Here is a 21,771-nt window from a genome sequence, read left to right as displayed (position 1 = left end):
TTGTCTTCAGGAAACTCCTATTACTCTATTGCTGTACAGACAGAAGGCTGAGTAGTCTGAGATACTTGCTGAGTATGAGTACATTTTTGGAGGGACAGATGCTTTGCAATATGGAGGTCAGGTGCAGTTTTAATCCTGTCTTCGAATGTATTAACACTTACAGAGCGAAGTGTAATTTGGAGAAATAATTTCAAAACTTCTTAAAGAGAAACATCTCAGAGATGCAGTAAAATCATGTTTTTCTGCTGACCACTGTGACTGATCTTTTTCGCTGCAGTGCTAAAGATCATGTACACCAAATTCATGCTGGATTTTAAAATTTTTAGATTAAAATTTTCTAGATTCATGGATGTATACTAAGTATGGGACTGGAAAGAGTACTTAACACAGAAACTATCAGAGAAAAAAGAATCTTCATGAGTTGCAGCAATCAAGATCTCAAGCCAAATTCAGAATTGCTGAATTCATAGTGTGCAGTCGTGATTTTAGGTTATATGGATAAGAAAATTCTGTGAACTATATTGACTAAAGCAATGCACTTAGTAATCCAGATGCCAGAAAAGAGTTCACAAAGTTTGAATTTCCAGCTTATTATAAAAAGCTTCTTGAATTTTACCTTTTCAGTCTTGAGACAATAACCAGCTACAGCCGTCTTTGCAGGGTTGAAAGAAATTCCAGGCTGCTGTGGAGCTGTGCACTACATAGAGCAGACTAGTATTTTGATGAGAAACTGAAAGCATTGACAGTAGCATACCTCTGGGTTGTGTTTCCCATGGAGCGCACCGCCGAGTTGTATCACCATTAGGAATATCCGAGGTTGCCCTGGCTAAATTAATGGGGAATCTATGTTACGCAGTGGGCTTAATGACACTGCAGTGCTTTACAGGGCCTGAAGGCTTGTAAAAGTTTAAATGAGCCGTGCTTTTATAGACAGGAGAGAAAGTCATGGCATTTGGGAGCCTACAATATTTTTAGAGGTGGCAAATTTGGAAGAGCAAAGATTTCTTGGCAATTAGAAAGTATTTTGCAGAAATTTTGATCTACGGTATGTCTCACCAGTTTCATTGAGACCTAGCAACTAACACTGGCACAACTGTGCCAACAATTAGTGATTTGATGCTACAGAGTGGCATTCTTTCTGCCACATCGCCTCAACAGGTACCAGCTGAGAAGGCAATGGAGAGCATACCCTATGTCTGTGATTACCTCAAGAAATGCTCTCACTGTTCTTAAATCCTACGTGGTATATACATAAATATCCCAGGTTATAAGTACTGGGCCGTTCTGCTTTTGCTAGAAGTAGTGTTCTTTTTGGATCTATTAGTGCAGTGGCAGTGTGTTTTCATGCACATCTGTATCCATGCCTATGGATGTGTGTATGGTCTTACCCATGCAGAGGATGAGAAAGTGCACTCTCATGCTTGAGCCATCTTTACACGTGGCAGTATGTGTGTACACAAGTGCATGCATGCACACATACCCCACAGATAGTCTTATTTTCTTTTTTATGTTTACATTTACTATGATAAAAGTGACTACATTATGTCTAACAAAAGTTACTGTGATGTATAATGAAAATAATAGTATCACTGAAAATGAGTCATGTACGCATACATTTGAGATCTCATTCTTCAAACAGTAGTGAACAGGAAGGCGGTTGGACCTATCTGCAAGTAATAAGGGAGTCTCCCCTGTAATACGTATCTGCAAATATGTTCTTTGGTCGATATGTTCTGTACAATTTCTCCTTTTTTCAACATGCAAGAGGTGAGGCAATTAGCAGTGGTGCAGGCTTAGCCTACATGTACCCGCAGTTTATTACTTTGAATGTAAACTAAACAGGAGAGGTTCACAGTGTGTTTGCCTTGTAAAGTAGTTTAGTATTTTATGTTTCTGTGTCAGACACTGCAAAAACAGTTGCAGAAGCTGCTGCATGTGTATATAGCTATGGTAGAGATGTGATACTTTTTGAGAAATAGAGTGTGAGCATATAGAGTATAATTAAAGACTATGGGATGCATTTTACACTCTGTGGCTAAGGTTAAAAAAAGAAAACATAGCTTCTCAACTCTGAGTCTCTGCACTGGAGAATCTTGTTCTGAGGAGAGACTTGAGCTTTTTCTTTTCTCCCTGGCAGGACTCCTACATATACTAGAAATAGCCAGGGTGCAACGTGCCCTAGTTACATCCCCTGCAGAAGTGGCAGTGCAGCGAGGAAGTTGCTATAGGAAGGAGCTGGCTCCGTAGCCACTGGTCACCACAGAAACGTGCAGGAGGGTGAGCTGCAGCTGCAGCTGGAGCCACCAAAACGGGAGGTGCTCACCTACATGTGCAAAGTGCCAACCTTGTCTTTGCTGATTCTTGAGTTTTGAGTGAGGTTAGGCAAGTGCCCCAGGGAGCCTGCGTGAGGGACACACATGGACAGCCCCACTCTCTTCTAGCGATACAGTCCAGGATCATACCCACTGCCCCTTCTGGCATATGTTTTGGGGGAATTGGGGGTGTCAGGCTTGCAGAGACATTTGACCTTTCAGGATATCTTGCGAAAAGGGGCAGTCAGCTCTTTCTGTCTTTCCTCCGTATGTACCTCTGAAACTGTGGTACAGGGAGAAAAAAGCTGTAGAAAAATACAAGCTGTATCTCCTCAAAAACTAGCAGAGGATATAGGCAGCTGCAGTATATGAAATTCTAATTTCTTTAAATTGATTAGATTTCAGGCTGTGTTCCATTAAATTAGACTATAGGATCCCTTAAATGCATTTGTGTGATTATGGTTAAGCCCGTATTGCTAAAGCTGCTTGTATTAATTACATTGACATATTGGGCTGTAACATGCTAAAAATAACAGTGCTGATAATCTTTGTCACTTCTTATTTTCAGCATGGCTATATTCTTTGTACTTACTATCAAGCCACAATGCTGTAAATGGACCAGGATTTTATCACAGTAGGGGCTTTATTATTTCAGCAAAAATATTTCTTTATTATTTCAACAGGAAACAGAAGATAGACCAAAAAAACCTAACAAACTTACAATGAGTGGAAGTCATTAAAAATATATATCCTTATTTTATGCATCATATATTTAAATATTAAGCCCTTTGCAGCAACAGGTTATCATTACAACTGGGCTTTGAGTGTTGCCAGATTATCGGGACTGATGATAAAATGTGTTTTGGCATGCCAGTGGGTTATGTAGGATCAGGGAGCTTGTAGTTACGTACAGATACCAGATATTGCTGGAGACTGTTTCTTGCATCTAAGTATGTTTCCAACTCAGAGCAAGTGGATTATTTAAGGGGTGCAAAGCTTGAACAGAATGGACAAATTGTGGGTGCCTTAGAAAGTGGGTTCACATGTTTTGAATATGTTGTCCCACCAGCACAGAGCTCTTCCCAAAGTCCGCCGGAAGAGAGGGGGGCGACGCTTAGGTGTGACAGCATTTGTGTGGCTCCTGCCAATGCTTCACATCATTGACAATTATTTAATTGAACAGAGGTGTCTTGGCAGTTGTCTGGAATAGTTAACTGTCTTCGCAGCACAACGTACCTAAAACAAAACATTCCACTCAGTTTCAGGACATGATTCACACAGTGGCTGCAGGCATTTATGGTTGCGAGGTGGGTTCAAATGTGATCTCATAGATGACTAGAGTAAGTGTCTTCCATGCAGTGAGGCGTGTTTCTTTTTTAGCGATCTGTATGTCAGAGGTAGTATGTTGCTAAAGTTATTTTCAAACTATTTTTTCCCTTTTAAAATACAGATTACATTAAACAGCAGTCTATCTTTGTAATGCACAAGTAGGTCAGAGTGCTGTCATGACTGTCTTGCTTACTACCTACAAGTACAATTTAAAAATATGCTGAATGCCAAATTAAACAGTGAAAGCAAGTGTTTCACTCTGATGTCTTGCAGACTTGTACTTTAGTCTGGAGTACAGATGTAGCAGTGGTGTGAGGAAACATCATGCTGCTTGCTTTTAACATCACGTTCACTGATAGCCGTTCTAGGCAGACGATAGAAATCTGGATTGTTTTCCAATCCTGTGAGCTGGCTGAGTTTCTTGTTTTTAAAGAGTGCTGTGCATGCTCTGCTGTTCGCCTTTGGGGTATTGGAAGCACAGCAGCTCACCTCTGTAAAATGGTTGCTTCGCCCTCAGTTTGAAACATCTGAAGGTAAACTAGCAAGGTCAGCCACTAGCTGTGCTCACCAGAGTCCTGTTCTCATCATTCCTTGGGATCTCCTGACATGAGGAAATGGGAGAAAACTCTCCATTTCATTGACCTGCAGATAATTTTTAGGAAATCAGTGGTTGCTAAAAATGCATTGAAAAAAATGCTTTGACATATTGAAAATATCCAGCTCAGTACATTTTTCTGCTTGAGAGTGATGGGTGGCCCTGCCTCCACCCTTTTTTCTCCCCATCTTTCCTGATACTATGGGGCATGGATCTGAGCTTTCAGATAGCAGTGAACACTGATGCAGTTTTCATTCTCAGTCTCCTCGAGAAGCACAGAGCCCCTTCTCCTCCTTTTGGCATTGAAGGGTGCTAAGGGCGCCCGGCGCCTGTAAGGATTGGCCTCACGTTGCAGGGCCCTTCCTCGGCCACGTTGGCCCGGCGCTCTCGCACCTTTCTGCTATTTTGATATGTAAAACATCCCTTGTGTCCGCTCTTATGCATTTGAGGAGGTATAATTGGGAGGAAGACGACCAGGTTTGTGAAACGCAAATGCTTTTATAAACCAGCGTAAGAATGTGGGATGCTCTCTTGTACAAACTATGCCTTACTTAATTAGGCCAAAACCGCACGGTTTGGCAAATTGCTGTCATAACGTCACCTGAAAGTGCAATCACTTCTTCGTTTCGTTAACAGATAATCCTGAAATAATCAGCAGAAACGGAATGGAATGTCAAGAAGCCTCCCTGCGAATGGCAAAACCCGGTTACTGTACATACTATCCTGTCTCCTCCTCTCTAGAGTTGCCACAAACTGCATGCTAAGTAACAAATTTGTTCTGACGGACAAATCACAAACTCTTCAAAAAAAAAAAAAAAAAGGAAAAAAAAAGCTAGTGCTGCTATGTTATATATGAATATTAAATATGGTATGCTTACTATATTCCAACCTAAAATAGTTAACTACCTGATACCAGCTGTGATGTTTCAAGACATAAAAGGTAACATTTAGTTTTAAAGGTTTTCTAAACATAGTTTACTTCTTGCAAATATTGTCTTTTCTCCATAACTATAACCTACAGCAAACAGTCCAATTAAGTTAGTCTTGTGAGATTCAGTGTTTATGAATCTTTCAAGTTCAGCAATAATTAATTTGTATTGGCTAAAATCTTATTCCAGTTGCAGGTTTAATTTTAACCCCAATTATCAATGGGTTTCTTCTTGGTTTAAAAATCTTGGTTTTGCTCCCCTAGTGAGTTGATTCCAAGACAAAGAAAATGAAACAAAGCGACATCCCCTGCCAATTTAGATATTTTAGCCAGAAATCCAAAGTAAAGCACAAATTCTTTAGATGCACATAGCTGATGTTCAACTTGTATGGAGAAATTGCATTTGAATCATAGCAGAATAGCGGAAGAAAATTAAAAAATTTGCACAGTATGAGCTTCATACCCCCTTCAATCCCCAAAAGAACAAAGTCTTGAAAATATTATTTTACAAGTATATTTATAATGTTTTTAAAAGAGACTTTGCAGAAGTGCCTAAATTTTGTCACATCAGACTTGATGAAAGTGAGCCTGATGCCAACAGTCTAATCTTACAGGAAGCGAATAATCTTTCAAACTCATAATCGGGTTACCAAAAAGATCCAAGCTGTTAAGCAACTTCTATAAATGTAAAATCAAACAAAAAGACCAAACAAAAGGAGAAAAAGAAGGTGTAGATGACGAGATTTGTATGATATTCTAATTTAATTAAAATTCAGTTTAGTCACTGAAACTTGATAAGTGACTTTAATCTAGATTATTAACTGAACATTAAGAATGTAGGATGAGATTCAGTTTCATAAATCATTACTGTATTTGCATTTTTTTAAATTGGATTATCAGATTGTAACCAGATTAGAGTGGAGAAAAAATAGTTCTTTTAATTGTTTTTCTTTAAAAACATATTTTGTGTCACAAAAGTGTGAAGATATCTTTAATACAGTTATATACATATTATATATACATACATACATATATATGGATGAAGCAGATTTTAATGTTGTTTACTTTTTTAAATACTTTGATTTACAAGGTAATTATATATGTATAATTAAAATTTCATTTGTTTGATTTGAGATTTGTTTCAAGCACTATTGTACCAAATATTTCATATTTCACATTTTATATGTTGCACATGTATCACATAAATTACATAGTTTTTAAATTATTGTTTAAAAAACAAGACAGCTGTTCTAAGTGGATATTATGTATAATTGTTTGCGGCATAAGTTTTCTATGTGGACTTTATTAGTGATTGCAGTATTTTAACTTAACCTCTTCAGACTGATTGTAAACTATTTTAAACTTCGGCAGCACTGCCTGTTCTGAACGACTGAAGGCACTAACCATATAATTATTTGTCTAGGAAATTACTTTCTGGGCTAAATCTTGTTTGTCCAATGTCTAATTACTATCTATTTATATATAAAGCTGGAGATCTGATCATCCGAAAGAAAAAAATAATCACAATTCGATTGTAAAATTAACATAGTGCTTGTAACGTTGCGTTAGTTTTAATTTGTGGAAAAATAATGTATCTTAACTTGTTACTTTAGCAGTTAAGGTATCACCATTATATACTATTAAACACTAATATTTGTAGACTTTCTCAGTCATTATAACTAGGTAGTTGACACTGCAACTTGCCTATATCTGTCAAAGTTGTTTTTATTTTTTTATAATAGTTAATTTAGGCATTTGGGTAGCTTATTGTATAATACTAAATGGTAAATTATCCATGTTGTTTAAATATTTTATGTAGATAACTCTTCAAAACATTGTTTGTGTGAACTTTTTATGTTTCAAAATAACTGTTATTCTATGTTTTTTACAATTAATCCAATACTACTATTTTTTGCCCATGGATGACAAAGCTTCAGTACATCAGGCCTTTCATCCAGATAAACTGACAGACAAAAAAGAGAAATGTATTTTTAATAAGAGATCCACTTTCCGACTTTATGACTTTGTAATATTCCTAAAAGCTGTACAAGTACAAACCTATGCTAACAATAAGGAGGCAATTACAGAGATGTGCAAATACGTGTACAACAGATTCTGCATTTTATTTATTTATAAAGTAATTTTATAGACTATTTCAAAATTTGGGAAGATCTAAAACTATTTTTCTGTATAAATATTATTTGCCAAAACTTTGTTTATATTTTAAAAAGCCTAAAGAAAATGAGTAAATTTTAAATGCTTTGTTTAATTAAAAAACAAATAAAACCCCCCAAAAGAACCATGAGATGGGCCAACACAGAGACAGTGAATACTGTAGCTGAGATACAATTTCAAGTTACTTGAGATGTCTCAGTGTTTATTTTCTTTAAAAGATACAGCACCTCACCAAAATACCTTTTTGTTTGCCTCTCTCATACAGTATAATTGACAACACTTACAATGAATATTTCAGTAACAGTTAAAGAAACCCCTTCATTCACTCTTTTTCAGCATAACTACTAGTGGTCTGTTAAATAGCCATTCTATTTCTGTTGTGACGTTAAATTCATTCACCCAATGTACAACCACTGAAATAAAAGAAGCATTTTGAAACAAGAGTGGAATCGGAGCAATCCTTTGCTGTGCCGTTAGTCTGCAGAAGGGGAACTAGGGTAACAGAAATAATCAAGCAAGAAGAGAGGGGGGTGTTCAAAAAAGATTTTTTTTATTTATTTTTCTCTTAACTGTGTGTTCAGTAACAAATGGGATCCCGTGGCTCAGGGTACACAGAGGTGTTTCGTGAGGAGACACACACTCCTCTGCTGCTCTTGCTGGTACTGAAGGCCGTGGGCCTGTTGACTGCAGCAGCACCATCTGCAACTGCGGTGTGCTTTCTGCTCGGGACGCAGTGGTTTGGTGGCGCGGTTGCGTCCTTGCCATGTCCCCGTTCTGAGGACCCCCTTTTCTCCGTCTCTCAGCCTCGCGCCTACCCCGTGTGGGGCCAGCTGCACGGCACAGATTTAGCCTGAGCAATTACTCAGTGCCTTTTCGGTCTGCGTGTGCCTGCTGGTGTGCACACACACAGTTGTTTTCTCAGCGGTGTAGCTCACAGATGCATAACTGTTTGGGGATTTTTGCCAGTACATTATGCTGATTTTTTCTTCCCCCCGACATCTCAGAGAATATTATACAAACAAATAATCCCTATTATTTACTAGTTCCTCTTGGGAAAGTAGCATCTCAGAGGAGCTGTGTGCCTTAGGGCATAGATCACACAGCTAGCTGGTGACAGAGAAGGGATTAAAACTTCTTTGCAGCACCACAGTTTCTTCACAAGACAGTGCTGATGTTTGAGGCTTTGACACCAGCACAGAGCCCTTTGTAGTCAGCAGAGAAGAAAAGAGAAACATGATGCACTCGTGTTTTGAGAGATGGAGTCATGCTTTCTTGAAAGGGATCAAACCTAAATGAAGAGCCTGTATTCATTTTTTGTCAGAAGACAGCAAGCAGGGTGACCTCCCCTTTCACCCATACGAGCTGTAGATAGGGACACAACCTTAGGTTTTCCAGAAAGGTGGAGCTGCTTCTATTGGCCAAGGTATCTTTAATCTCCATGGCTATCAGGCAACGTTTTTCATCACCTGTGTTTTAAATATGTCAAAGAAAGGAAGTAAAATTCCTGCAGAATCAAGAAGAATTTGTGTCATAAAGCTGTATATATTGTGGCAGCACAGGGCTGGTTTGAAAAGAGTCCAAGGTCACAAATGATGTGGAAAACCACCAGGTCAACCCATCAGTTTGGAACTATCACAAACATACCGAGCCAGAAGCCTGCTGAGAACAAACGTGTGAGATGGAGAAAGATACAGGGGTGACTTGCAAAGACAGAGAAGGACTAGAATATTCGAGGGCTGTTAGGGCATTGTAAATAATAAGTAGCAGAAGATTCAAATTGATCTCCTAAAGGTTCTGAGCAGGAATTCTGTTTACACTTTCTTACAGAAAGCCACACCCTGCAGTGACTTTTTAGACCACGCTCAGCTGCCAAGAAGGGTCAGAGCATGTTGATTTTCATATCTAAAAATTGCTTTGTTTCATGTCAACTTTGGCATTTACAGCAGCAGGTGAGAAGCACTTTGGGGGGCTGTGAACCTTGGGGTGCCATGCTGAGCAGGTGAGCTTTGTGCATCTCATTCAGGTGACTTCAGGGTTTCCCAAAATGAAACAAGATACTTTGAGAGATGAAACTTTAGAAAGCTGTGGTATTTCCACCAAGCAGAGAAGGCTGACGGACTTGTGGCTGTGGCCCAGGAGCCTGCATGTCATCACGCATGCGCTGGGCCTCCAGCCTTGGTGCCAAATCTTCACTGCAGCAAGCAGCCCCTTGCCCCAGGCCAAGTGATGCAGCAATATCACATTGCCTAACATTAGCTTTGACAGCAGACTGACCTGGTCCACCCTCACATTTAGCAATTCTGGCCCCACATGGTAAGACCGTGACCATAATTACTATTTTTGGTATAGTTTTGTTTGGTTTTCAGTTCAGAAGTCTGAATTAATGTGAGGGCTGTTTTGCAGCCTGCTGGAGTTAATAGCATGAAAGAGAGGCTGTCTGTGACATTTGAGGATACAAAGCCTGCTGGGGTGGATTTCGATGTTTGTGTACAGTGGAGGAAGCCAGAGCTGGTTCAGCCTTGTCCATGCGGTGTTTTGGGAGTGTCTGTGAGCAAGTTAGCAAAACAGCAGCTGGGTTTTGTTTCAGAGAGTTGTTTTGTTCCAGAGGAGAGCCTGAGAACCCAGCATTTACGTATTGTGGCTGATGAGGAGAAAAAGACTTGGGAGGAAGGGTGTTTGACAGTGTGGACATGCTCTATAGTGAGTCTTCTGCTAAAGGAATTTATTGCATGAACCATTGGACCCAAAAAAAGGACTTGACTGGAAATGCTGAAAGACTTCTTTGGCATCCGATCATATGCATCCCATGCTGTTTATGCCTGCAATCGTTTCTCTATCCGAGCCTTTTTGTGAGCAACTCTCTTTCTAATGTCACATAATTGACAGTTTCGAAAGCTTTTCTTGTGCACCAAGATGATTTTTATTGCTCTTGTGGAGTGGAGCGATACCATCACAGCTATTGCATCAGAGCAGTTACTATTTCTGGTATGCAGTGTATTGGAGCACATAGTAATAGATATAAAATATATATAATTAGATCATCTGTGAATGATAGAAATGTCTTCTAAATTCTTATTCTTCTAATTCTGTAATGATAGAAACTATAGAAATTGTAGAAAATAAATTACAGGTTATTATATGAAAATACCTTATGCTGCAGGAGGGGAAAAAATAAAAATATGAAAGAAAATATTGGTGTGAACTGCTTTTGCTGTGTTATGTTGCAGTTGCATTATATCTTCCAAATTTTCTTACAAAATGAGGAAAATAAATGCAGATCTATAATTCAGGAAAACCACTACAGGAAGGACACCCAGCTCCTCTCATCTTCAAAAAAGAGCTGAATTTGGATATTTTTAAGGAAAACAAATTTTGATGAGTGTCTTCCTTAGTCAAATTGTCTGTGTCACAAAACATGCAAGGTGTAGCCTGAACAGTAGTTCCTCAGAGGGTCATTCTATAGGAACAGCCCCCAGGGATGATTGCTCAGGTGCATGCCTATGCTAAACCCAAGCTGATGCACCTGGCATGATATGTTTCCATTTGCCATAAATGCCTTTCCTTTTAATGAGGGGGGAAGGGAGGCAAAAGCTCTTCTTCACTTGGTTTATGGCTATAATCATTACATTAAATGCCAGTAGAGTACATCCAAGGATGCTAAAGTTGTTTGTCGCTGATGGCCCTGCTCAGAAGTGCAAGCAAACAAGTTTTTTGCACTTGGAAGACTTAGGCATCTGTAGATGTCTAGGATCCTTGCAGACATTGTAGGTTATCCCCCACTTGGCCCAAAGCTGCTGCTCTGGAGGAGCACGGATCTGGATGAGTATCTTAAGTCATGTCAGCCCTATGCAGATTTCTCAGATACTCTGCAGTATCTCAGATGACTTTAGGCAATAATGAATCCCACTTTTTTCACAAGGGACTGTCAATCTAACAATAGTTTTGATGGATTTTAAGACCCTGTCAAGCAAAAGTCCTCCTCTGCAACTGGAAGTCCTGGATCTTTCTGATCCAGACCAATCACTTGAGAAATTCCTGGGCTGATCTTACTGTTCATCCTTGGCAACTCCTCCTGTGGCTTGATGACTTTTAGTTTTACTTCCTTTTAATTGGATGTTGAGAGAGGCTGAACCTCTTGGAATCCAGATTTTATTTGGAGTTGCAGGTATGTATAAGGTTTTTCGGTTGGTGATTTTCTGTCCAACTTGTTTAGATGTTAGACTGATCACTTATCCTTCATAGCTCTTGTAGCTCTTCAGTTGTTTTAAAATGTGTATGTCAAAGGTGTTCACTTATCTCAGTTTCTCTTACTCTTCATACAACTTATTTGCAATAAGGTACTTCACATATTCTACTTTATGAAGTACAAACTGAAAAACAATAGATAGCAATATACAGAGAGCCTGTAAGACATATGCAACAGAATTATATTAGACTGTCAACCAACTCTGCATTTTCTTACTTGCAAGCACCCTGCCAGATGTAAACAATATATAAATGTTTTTAAGATTGCCTAAATAGTGGTAATATTCTTCTGGGTGTCCTTTTCTGTGTACCGTCCCAGTGAAGTTAGCTGGAAGCTGGGTTAGAGGAATAACAGGTATATTTTTACCATCCAAAATTTAGCTCTTTAGCATGTGGCCACAGACTTACTGTATAAGGAAATGGAGAAAGAGAGAGGTTTTGCCTGAGGGCCAGTCAGGGCAACAACTTTGAACTTCTGTGCAGAATTGCCTTTTACAGGAGCCTCTCCAGCCCTGCTGGCTATTCAGATGTTGAGCGTGAGTCTCCTCCTCGCTCGAGTTGGTGCACACAGTGAGGGGGAGCCAGATAGCTCCCATACAGCCAGATCCTCCTTGGTCTGACTTTCAGCTGAGCTTCTCTTCTGAGCATATGCGCACCATGGGAATCTTGCACTGCGTGCCAGCTTTTACTCCTGTATTTTTTTTTTTGTCTGAGGTTTTTTTAAAAAACATCTTCCTTTCTTTCTTTCCTGAAATGATGTAGGCTTGTTTTGTTTTGTTTTTTGTTTTAACCTTCATGCGGTTCAGGAGCATGTTGCAGTCCTTCCACCATCACAGTTCTTTAACATGTTGTTTATGCCCATTAGTTCTAGTGAATTGATTTCTCCTGCCAGCACAGAGTCAGCATGCTGTCTGAGCAGCGGGAATCTGATTTGTAGAAGTGACCTGTTCTGCAGTGATCAAATACTTTTCCTCAGTGCTACACATGCACATTAAAGTGAATCCTTTATTACTTAGAGAAAGTTGAAGGAAAAAAATGTCCTCTTGCTACTGAAAACTATTAGCTGAGCCTAATGAGCCTGTATGAGGCTTTTATCTGGTTTCATTTGCTTCTGCTGACCCCTGGTTCCAAATTAAGAACCATGCTATTCTAGGACACTTGGAGAAGTTTCTTGCAAGCCTCTGAAAGCCTGTGTGAGGGACATTTCCAGTTAGATTCTAGAAAATCTTCATAACTGAAGTAGGAAACCACAATGGTTTGAGCATTTTGAAAGCTGTTTAATTATAGACTAGCTTTGTGTTAAAGGTAGAATGGTCAGGCCCTTCCTAGAGAAGATCTGAATTTCATGCACACAATGACTGGCCTGCCATATGCAACATTTGAGGAACAAGGAGAACATGGAGAGTGAGGGCTTTATTCCAAGCTTTCTGCAAATAAACCTTGCTTCAGAAACAGAAACAGCTCTGTGCTTGTAATTATTTGGTAAGAAAAAAATAGCCAATCTTTCACAGTGAATACTATTCATAGGAAACATTTTGATGAGAGCTATTAGTATTGTGGAAATCTAAGGAAAAGCAGAAGGTGCAGAGCAGTGAGGGAGCTTCACACTGCAAGAATTCAGTAGACATGTAAAAGGAAAACAAGCACAATTTTCTACCTCTCACTTCTGTCTACATCGTCTGTTCACTCTAAGAGACTACAAGAGACTGGCCACTTCTTATTGATGAAATGAACTTTCTCTCTCTTTTTTTTTTTTGGGGGGGGGAGGGGGCCTGGACTTGTTTGGTAGTCTATGTCCTTTTCTTGTTTGTTTGTTGTTTGCTTATTTCCTCTCCCTTATCTTTACTTTAGCCATAATGCAGACAATCCTCTGTGCTATGTGATCAGCCTTCAAATTTTGGTGACTGCAGCAGATATATTCCTTTTCAGGAGTAATTATCAGAGCAACTGCTTTCAAATCCAAGCTTCCTGTGCAATGTAATTATTCCTATTTAAATAAAGGACTCCAGCAGTGCTACTCAGCAGCACCTCTCTATACAAAGCAAGAGTTGTTTCCTCTCAACCCAGCTTTCTTTCTGCTCTTCTCAGAAAATTACTCAGCATCAAACATTAGTCAGTCAAAGGGGCTAAAATCAATGATCATTTTATATTCAATTGAATTCTTATTTTTTTAATATCACGATGAAAGTACTTTATTTTACTTTCCTACATCACAAATGCTTCAGAAAGAGCTCTTGCCTTTATTTCTTTTAGCTTTATTTCTTCTCCTTTATTTCTTAGCTGCTTCTTTCCAGCTGAATCTGGCTTCATGCTCCAGGAGTCTACACACTTCAGCCAATTTGCAATATAACCAATAAAATGAGCTTGGTATGAAATCTGGTATTTGTAGAACTTGGATTCAGTCTGCTCAGTGATGGAAACATGTTTCAAAAGGAATTTTATCTAGAAATGTTATGTAGAAATGTTGCAGCATTGTAATGTCAGGAGCTCACATTAATCAGGCTGATGTTCATTGAGCCAATTAGAAATTGTGGAGGGACTTCTTAGTAATGAACTCTGCAGCAGCTAGTCTTTGCAGGGATTAAAAATATATTACTGTATCTGCATGTGCAGCTGAAAGGAGTAAACTTAGCCTTAGTTACTTGAAAAGAGTTATGCTAACATGTGCATTTGCAAAGACTGTGCATGTGCTCCTGCTCTGCAGTAGCAACAAGGTTGCTGCTCTGCAGTGAAAGCGTCCCAGCTGTCCAGGATGGAAGAGAGCATCGAATCTTTTCAAGTGTAATGAGTTTTTTCAGGATCTCAAGATGTTTTCTCTCTGTGACAATCAGCACATGGATAGCCAGATTGGCTATAAACAAACTGTGGAAGATCTCCTCAATTATCTAAATAAAATAAAGTATCTTATCCCACTAGCTAATTCACTGGATTTACTCCGGGAACTTCCTACAGGTTCCTAACAGCACTGAAGGCAACAGAAGGGCTCCAGAAGCAAAAACTTTGCTTCTCAGAGGCACAGCCCAGGGGATATATTTTTATCCTGACTAGCTTGGCATAGCCCTGTGGCAAAAAACAGAGCAGGAGAGCCCTGGAAGAGTTGTGGGAGGGCTCAGGTGGACACAGGGAGGAGACTGTGGGAGTAGCCAGAAGATGCGCTGATGGCCCCTTGGTGGGGCTTGGTGGTGAGCAGAAGAGGCTCAGACTGTGCTCAGGCAAAAGAGTATTTTGGAAAAGTAAGCAAGAGGAGCAAACACTAGAGGAAAGTGCTGCTGCCCAGTCCGGAATATGAGAATTCATCTGTGTACATCTATTCCCGTGCCCTTGCCTGCCCACGCTGCTTCTGGCCCTCTTTGATTTCGCATGACCAGTGCAGCCTGTTCTCCCTCCCTCCAATCATTCAAACCTCCCAGCGTGAAGAACAGTGGGTTCAGGGAACAGAAAGATGTCAATGGTACCTGTGTGCATTGAATTTCACAGCACTTCCAACTCGGGACTTGTGTGGCAATTTTAGCGTATGCTGCTGCTGTGATAATGGGCCTGGGCCCTCAGTCCTTGTTCTGCAAAGTACAATTAAGTTGCAAATTCTTCGGAGCCCTGCTGCTTCACAGCTCTGTAGAAACAAGGTCGACATATGCACTGCCCACATAGCTGGTTCTTGCTTAATTGAGGGAATATAGAAATAAATCAGAACAAAAATCTTAGAGCTACTTTTTTTTATCAAAAACAACATGATTTTTCTTACAACGTTCACTAATTGGGAGTGCTTGCAATGAACAGTGACGTGAAGTGCTCTTGCTGCAGTTAGGTTGCAGGAAGCTCTTCTCATTGTTACGGTTTCATGGTCTACTTAAATGAACTTGCATCAGAGCCTTGGTGTATTTAACTGCTACAGTCACGAAGGCCTCAAACACTATCCTGTACAGTGTTCATGAGTGAAATAACAACTTTGTTCAAATAAAACCCCAAGGTCCTCTCCCCTTTGGCATCAGCAATAGCAGGACCACTGTAAGAAGCTAGAGGTATGAAGAAGGAAAGTGTGGGGCTTCCACAATAAGTAAATCCTACGCCTTCTCATTGCATGGATTTCTTCTGAAAAATCTTCATTGGCTCCAAGAGCTGGCTGGACTTGGAGCCATGTAATTCTGCCATATTTCTTCGAAAAACACTGGGGAATTGGAGCACACAGAAAAGAAACGTAGATACCTCTATTCCTACCATGCTTGAAAGACTCACTTGCAGAAGATCTGTGGGAACAGGTAGGTTTTACAGAGCTTGTTCAGCCAGCTGCGTGGTCAGGAAGCCTACTGAGCTGCAGTCCCTTAAGCAGCCAGAGGCTATTTTTAGACCAGTAAATTAAGGAGGCCAGGGACCTCAGAAAGTAGCTGACACTAGACACCAACAAAAGCTAGAGGCAGCTCGAGTGAGACAGGCACAACCACACCGCATCTGGCTGCTGCTGTGCGCTCTGCGTGGGTTGCTCCACCGGTTGTGGTGACGGCAGAAGAGTTGCTCAAGCTCCTGCACCTTCAGGAAAGTGAGACTAAGTCTTTGTGGAATCTGTCTTGAATAATGAAGCTTACACAGTTTCTTTACAGTATCACCTTGGTTCCTGTATTAAAAAAATCCTTGTTGCAGCCTGTGCTGCTGCTTCATGATAAGGCTTCTGGACACCTGCCTCTTCCTTCTCTCTCTGAGGTTTCCTCAGCCTCTTCTCATTGTATTTCCTTGTATTTCCTAAATCCTCTGCCTTAGGCCTTAAGCTTTCAAGTGCCCCACTAACAAGCCAAGTCCTCCCTCCACAAGTCTGTCCTCCTGCAGACATGCTTGGTTTGGGTTTGCTTTTTAAGTATTAGGAATAGTCCAAGACCCCGTTAGAGCATTTGTATCCATTTAGGTGTGAACTTTGCATTTGTTTTGATGAAATGAAAATAGCTGGTGGTCTATGAGTAGAGCCACCTGCAGCTATGCCTGTTCATACAGTAAATCTATCAAGCCTGCCTCGCAGAGGAATTGCTTCGTACTGCAGTTCTGCTGCTGGGAGCTTTCCTGGCAGCTTACAAACTGCTGCTGCTTTCTTTTGAAGAAAGCTCAAACTGGCACCTTTTGCCTCACCTTCCCCTCCCTCTGGGTCCCCCTCCCAAGGTCTAGGTTTGTCACTACCTCTTTTATCTAAGGAAAAAAAAAGAATCTCATTGCACAGGCATTTACCTTCCAGTTTATCTGGGCTGATTGAACATCCAACTTTGTGTCCAGCTGAGACAACGGCCCGTCTGCACATGGGCACCCATGGGTGGAGCTGGTGGGGACGCGTGACTCCACGTCTTTTGCCCTCATATATCTTGAAATCAGGCTGAAGCATCTGTGCAGGTGTCAGGCAAGTGCTCCAGCACTGCAGGAACAGTATCTCACCTTCTCACTTTCAGCTCTGCGGGACAATGACGTTATTGCTCCTGTTCCTCTTTTCTCTGCCTATTTCAGTGTCCCAAAATAGGATAGTCCTGGCAAACATTTGGCTTGGAGGAAAAAATTCTTACCTGCTAGTCATCTGCTGGCAGCAGGGTTTGTCCCTTCCTCTAGACTCAGTACTTGAAGGCTTGGCTTTGGCCTCTTTTGGCTACAAAGTAATGCTGTTTTTAGTATGGCAGCACAGAGACAGCCTCTCTCTTCATCATAGTATCCATCCGTAAGAGGAAAATGGTAACACTCAAAACAGTATCTGTTTTGCCTATGTGTTTTGAGCTGACATGCAAAGCAGCTCAAGGCTACCTCCCTCTCTCACTGGCTTCATGTGATGGTGCTTAAATGAAGGAGTGACACGTAAGCATGGAGCCAGGATTGGACCAAAAGCATTATTTATTTTGACCTCGTCAGGTTAAAGGCTCTGGTGTTTATACAGTAGTCCCACAAATCCCAGAGGTCATCTCCTCAGGTCACATAAACCAATGCAGCTTTAAGATATTGGAGTTTACGCCAATTTATAGCAGCTGAGGCTCTGGCTGAAAGTTCTCAAGGCCATGGAAAATACTGCAGCTAAGACTATTCTTGGTCATCTATTTCCTTTACATGGTGCTAAATAGATGTTTCTTTCTCTAATCAAATGAGTCTGTAGAACAGTATATCAGCATCAGAGGGATAATCCATTTCTTGGGCACTGACTAAAATGGGAAAATAAAGGAAATAAGAATGCAAAGAGAGTTGTAAATAGTCTGTTTAACCAAAGTAGGCTTCTTTTTCTCTCTTTGAAAATGGATTTTTTTTTTGGCCTTAACTGTATTATCATCATTTTCTTCTGGACCTCTATCTAATTTAAAACAATATTATTTCCTGTTCAAATAGGCAAGAATAAGCCACTTTATAAAAATGCGCAATCATGACGGGGTTTAAACATAACACAGTGGGGTCTGAACCTGCACACATGTGCGTGCAGGCCCCTCCCCCCGCATACATGTATACCAAACAAAAACACTTACGTGAAACATGCATATTGAATTACCACTTTTTAGAATATGACACAAGTCTTTTCCAATATGCTTCAAATGATTTCAAAATAATTTTGAAGTAAGTACATCTAAAAGTTTACTATAAGCACATTTTATTAAAAGTTAGTCATGACTTAGACATGTGATGGCTGATTTTTACAATTAAGAGGTCATTTCACAGCCAAAGTGACCAGTAAATTTTCCTGCTCAGATCACCCTCTGTTTAAAGAAAAACATGATAAGATGTCTGATAGAAGTGTATTTTTCTAAAATAGACATAGGTCATGTCAGCACAGCAGTTAAAAATGTAACCGCAGCTAACATTCATACACACCCAACTCACCTTTAAACTAGATAGCTCCAGTAGTGATGGAGCACAGCCGTGTTAGGAGCATGGGTAAATGCATTTATCACTCCCACCAGACACCCATGCTGGGCTGCATCACTATGATTCCCAAATCAACTATTGTGCAGTTGGCCATGATACAAACTGCAGACATGCATTCACAGTAGTGGAGATATATGTACAGCGCTGTTCTGGATATATCACTTTCCTACATATAACATATTTATCCATAGTTGATTTGGAGCCACTATTGTCTTGTTTTCTTTTCATCACATATTAAACTGCAGCTATTTCTTGTTGTAAAGAATTCTTTTGGAAACCTACATGGTTATTTTCTGGGTTTTGTTCCAAACAACTTTTAAACTACTTTGGGGACACAAATTCCCTGTTGCTTTACCTTGGAGACTGTAGTCTAAAAGATATAGGACATTTTTCAAGCACCTAGAAGACTTAGGAGCTCAAGAACTAATTTCAAAAGTGATCTAGGTACTAAGAGGCTGAGTCTGACCAAGTATTTCAGGAGACCCTCATCAAGGCTGTGTGGCAAGGAATATTTCTTACCCTGCGCTAAAACACAATATCCCAGCTCAAATTTACGTTGATTTACTAGCATCTGTCATCTTGCAGTAAGTCTAATTTGCTGCATGATATACGCATGGTAAAGTCTCTCTGGACCATCCCTTCCCAAGAGTCTTCTCTTGGTAGTTACATACCTTCTAGGCCATCTACCACCCAGCTGAAAAGAATGAGAATGGCCAGTTAAAATACTTCTTAAATTTGTAAGAATGACTGATAAAATACAATGGATCAACTTAGCAGCATTTAACAGATACTCTAGTAGACCTGCTTATCCAGCCTGCAGATTTTCCCCTGTCTTTGGGTACACTGTATCCCACAGGGGTGAGGACCTTGCTATCACACATTTAGCCAGACTGCAGGGCCACGTGGAGGTAGCTGTGGGAATCCTGACTCAGGAGAGCCACGCTCACATGGGACTGGACCTGAGCTAACAAGCTTCCTACATTAGCCCATAGCTACATGGCTCTGGGCCCTTTAACCAAATGGTCTGGAGCACAAGGAGGTGTCTAAATACCATGGTACCGGGTCTTCTTGTTCTGGACAGGTCTCCCATGGTGCCAGCCATTCATAGGTCTCTGGGGTCTGTATTTACAGAGCAGACTTGCATTTTTATCTGAAGAGAGAAGTAAACAAGAAATTATAGACTTTTTCAGGATTTTCTTTTAATTGTGTGGCTACAATTCAGAAACTCCCATGCTTTATTTATAACCAAACAGTGGCTTTGATGAAAGAGTAAATTTGACAATACAGTGATGCAAACCTTTCAAGTACCCAGAAGTTTGAAAATATTGTATGGCCATCTACATTATGAATTAACCTTTTTTATTAAACAAAGGCAGCAATTAGCTTTCACTATTGGCTGCCTGGATTGGATGTGGCTGTTGAGGTGAATTATGTGTCCACCCATGAAAGAGCTGAGTCATCACAATCTTTACCTGAATGGGACATTTTTGAGGAAATTCTTGATCAATGGTGCAATGATACCTAAACACAGAGCATGCTCTTGCAGACATGAGCCCCTTTGAAAAATACACCACTTCTTAGAAAATGAGATAGAGCAGTGCAAATTATGCTACTAATTACTATCTTGAGTTAAATGAGTAGTTAGGGTATCCATGCTAGCTAGCTCAGGTCTCTGTACTCTGCATTGCCCTAACTTTTGTGGTTAGAGAGCAGATACCTCTAGGTTATATGCAATAGTCCTTGCATCTGAACTTGCTAAAATGTGGTTTCTTATGTAATAACAGTAAAAGTAATATGTATTTATTGTAGTTGAACCTAATCCAGCAACTGGTCACTGGTTAGTGTATTATATGAAATAGAGAATGCTTACTAGATCTGAGGATGATACAAAGCTGAGAAGGAACTGCAACTGTGTTGGAGGGCAAAATTAGAATTCAAAATGGTCTTTATAGAGAAGAATAAAGTAGTATGAAAAAATATGATGCAATTCAGTGAAGACAAGTGAAGGGCACTCCACTTAGATAAGAATGACCAGCTTCACAAAATCAGGATGAGATACAATTGGCTCAGTAAAAGTTCTTCCTAAAGAAATCTGGTGGCTTGGTGGGTGAGCTTAACTGCAGATGACAAGCTGAACATGAACAACTCTGCCTTGGTTTGTTGTTAAAAAAAAAAAGAAAGAAAAAAGAAAAGAAAAGTTCCAGTTTATATTAGTATGTACATATTGGAGCCTCCTAGAAGATAAATGATTCCTTCCTACTTAGCTCTGGTAAGGCCTAAACTGAGGTTTTGTGTCCAATTCAGGATGCCATGCTTCAGGAAAAAGGTGGTCTAGTCAGAAGTGGTCTAGTCAAAACAACCCCAGAGAAGACCAGCAAATTTGGTCAGAGGTCTAGACAGTATTGCTTATGAGGAAAAACTGAGTGATAAGGTATTTGTTATCCTGGAATAGACTGAGGGAAATGTTCCTAAAAGCATGCTGAATTTGACACTTCGTGCTGCCATGTGGCAGCTCCACCAGTTGAGGTCTGCAGGAATAGGTTGTATAGACACCAGTCTGCACCAACCCCAACATATTCAGACTGCCTCAGAGTGGAGCAGTGAAACATATGATCACTTGAAATCCACTCATTAGCCTATTTGTCTGTGGTACTAAAGAAATTCCAGTACATTTCAGTAGCAAATGCTCATTGTAGTAACCTTGACATTTCTGAAGCAGATGCTTGAGTGTTGTCCTTCTACAGGGACAAGGGCAAGCCCCTTCATAGGTGACTTCAGGACCCAAGAGCTTTCCCAAGCAGTAAATGCTTATAGACTCAGGACATCAGGATGTGATACAACCAAAGAGTTTACAAATGCTTAAGTTCTAATCAAAGCCTTTTTCCTTGTACCAAAGGGTAAAATGTAGCACAAACATAAATGCAGTAAGAATTTGAAAACAGAATAATGTCAGTTTCCTTTCAAACAGCTCCTCAAACTGTAGCGATAACCTTCAGACACTGACCAAAAGAGGAGGAGCAATGGTGTGTTGGAGCCCCACGGCTCTGCATCAAATGGGAGAGGAAGCACTGGGGGATGATATGGTGAGTAGTTAGGGGGAACAGTAGCACTTCTGTCCTCTACTGTCCCCGTCAAAGCTAATGTATCATGGGGATACAGCCTTGGTGAAGATGACTCATGAGGACACTACATTAAAAAGAGAAGGAAGCCAAGAAAGGACATGAGGAAGAGAGGTTTACAGCAAGGTGAACAACCAAGTAGAGAGACACCACAAACAAAGCAACCTAGAGATAATCTTCATTGCACTCGTGTATCAAACT

At 40.3% G+C, this 21,771-nt stretch overlaps 1 protein-coding gene and 1 long non-coding RNA gene across 6 annotated transcripts in view; one reads left to right on the top strand and one right to left on the bottom strand.

Annotated features, from left to right (window-relative positions):
• Window positions 1–6,206, top strand: part of MBNL2 (muscleblind like splicing regulator 2) — a 116,631-nt gene extending 110,425 nt beyond the window's left edge. For 3 of the 5 annotated variants that reach the window (XM_062566839.1, XM_062566840.1, XM_062566841.1), the window contains exon 7: window positions 4,873–6,206. In XM_062566839.1, coding sequence (XP_062422823.1) covers window positions 4,873–5,000 — 128 coding nt within the window. In that variant the 3' untranslated portion in view covers window positions 5,001–6,206. The remainder of the gene's footprint in view (window positions 1–4,872) is intronic. The other 2 variants (XM_062566842.1, XM_062566843.1) reach the window with 1 other exon arrangement.
• A 10,592-nt stretch (window positions 6,207–16,798) lies between these two features.
• LOC134140483 (uncharacterized) lies at window positions 16,799–19,659 on the bottom strand. The gene is made up of 3 exons (XR_009958405.1): window positions 19,503–19,659; window positions 17,119–17,198; window positions 16,799–17,009 (listed from the first exon to the last, which is right to left on the bottom strand). It is a non-coding gene; the product is annotated as an uncharacterized LOC134140483 (long non-coding RNA).
• Between the last annotated feature and the right edge of the window lie 2,112 nt (window positions 19,660–21,771).

This window comes from Rhea pennata, chromosome 1 (assembly GCF_028389875.1).
Source record: "Rhea pennata isolate bPtePen1 chromosome 1, bPtePen1.pri, whole genome shotgun sequence".
Taxonomy (NCBI): Eukaryota; Metazoa; Chordata; class Aves; order Rheiformes; family Rheidae; genus Rhea; species Rhea pennata.
This window is presented reverse-complemented; position numbering and strand designations above follow the sequence as displayed.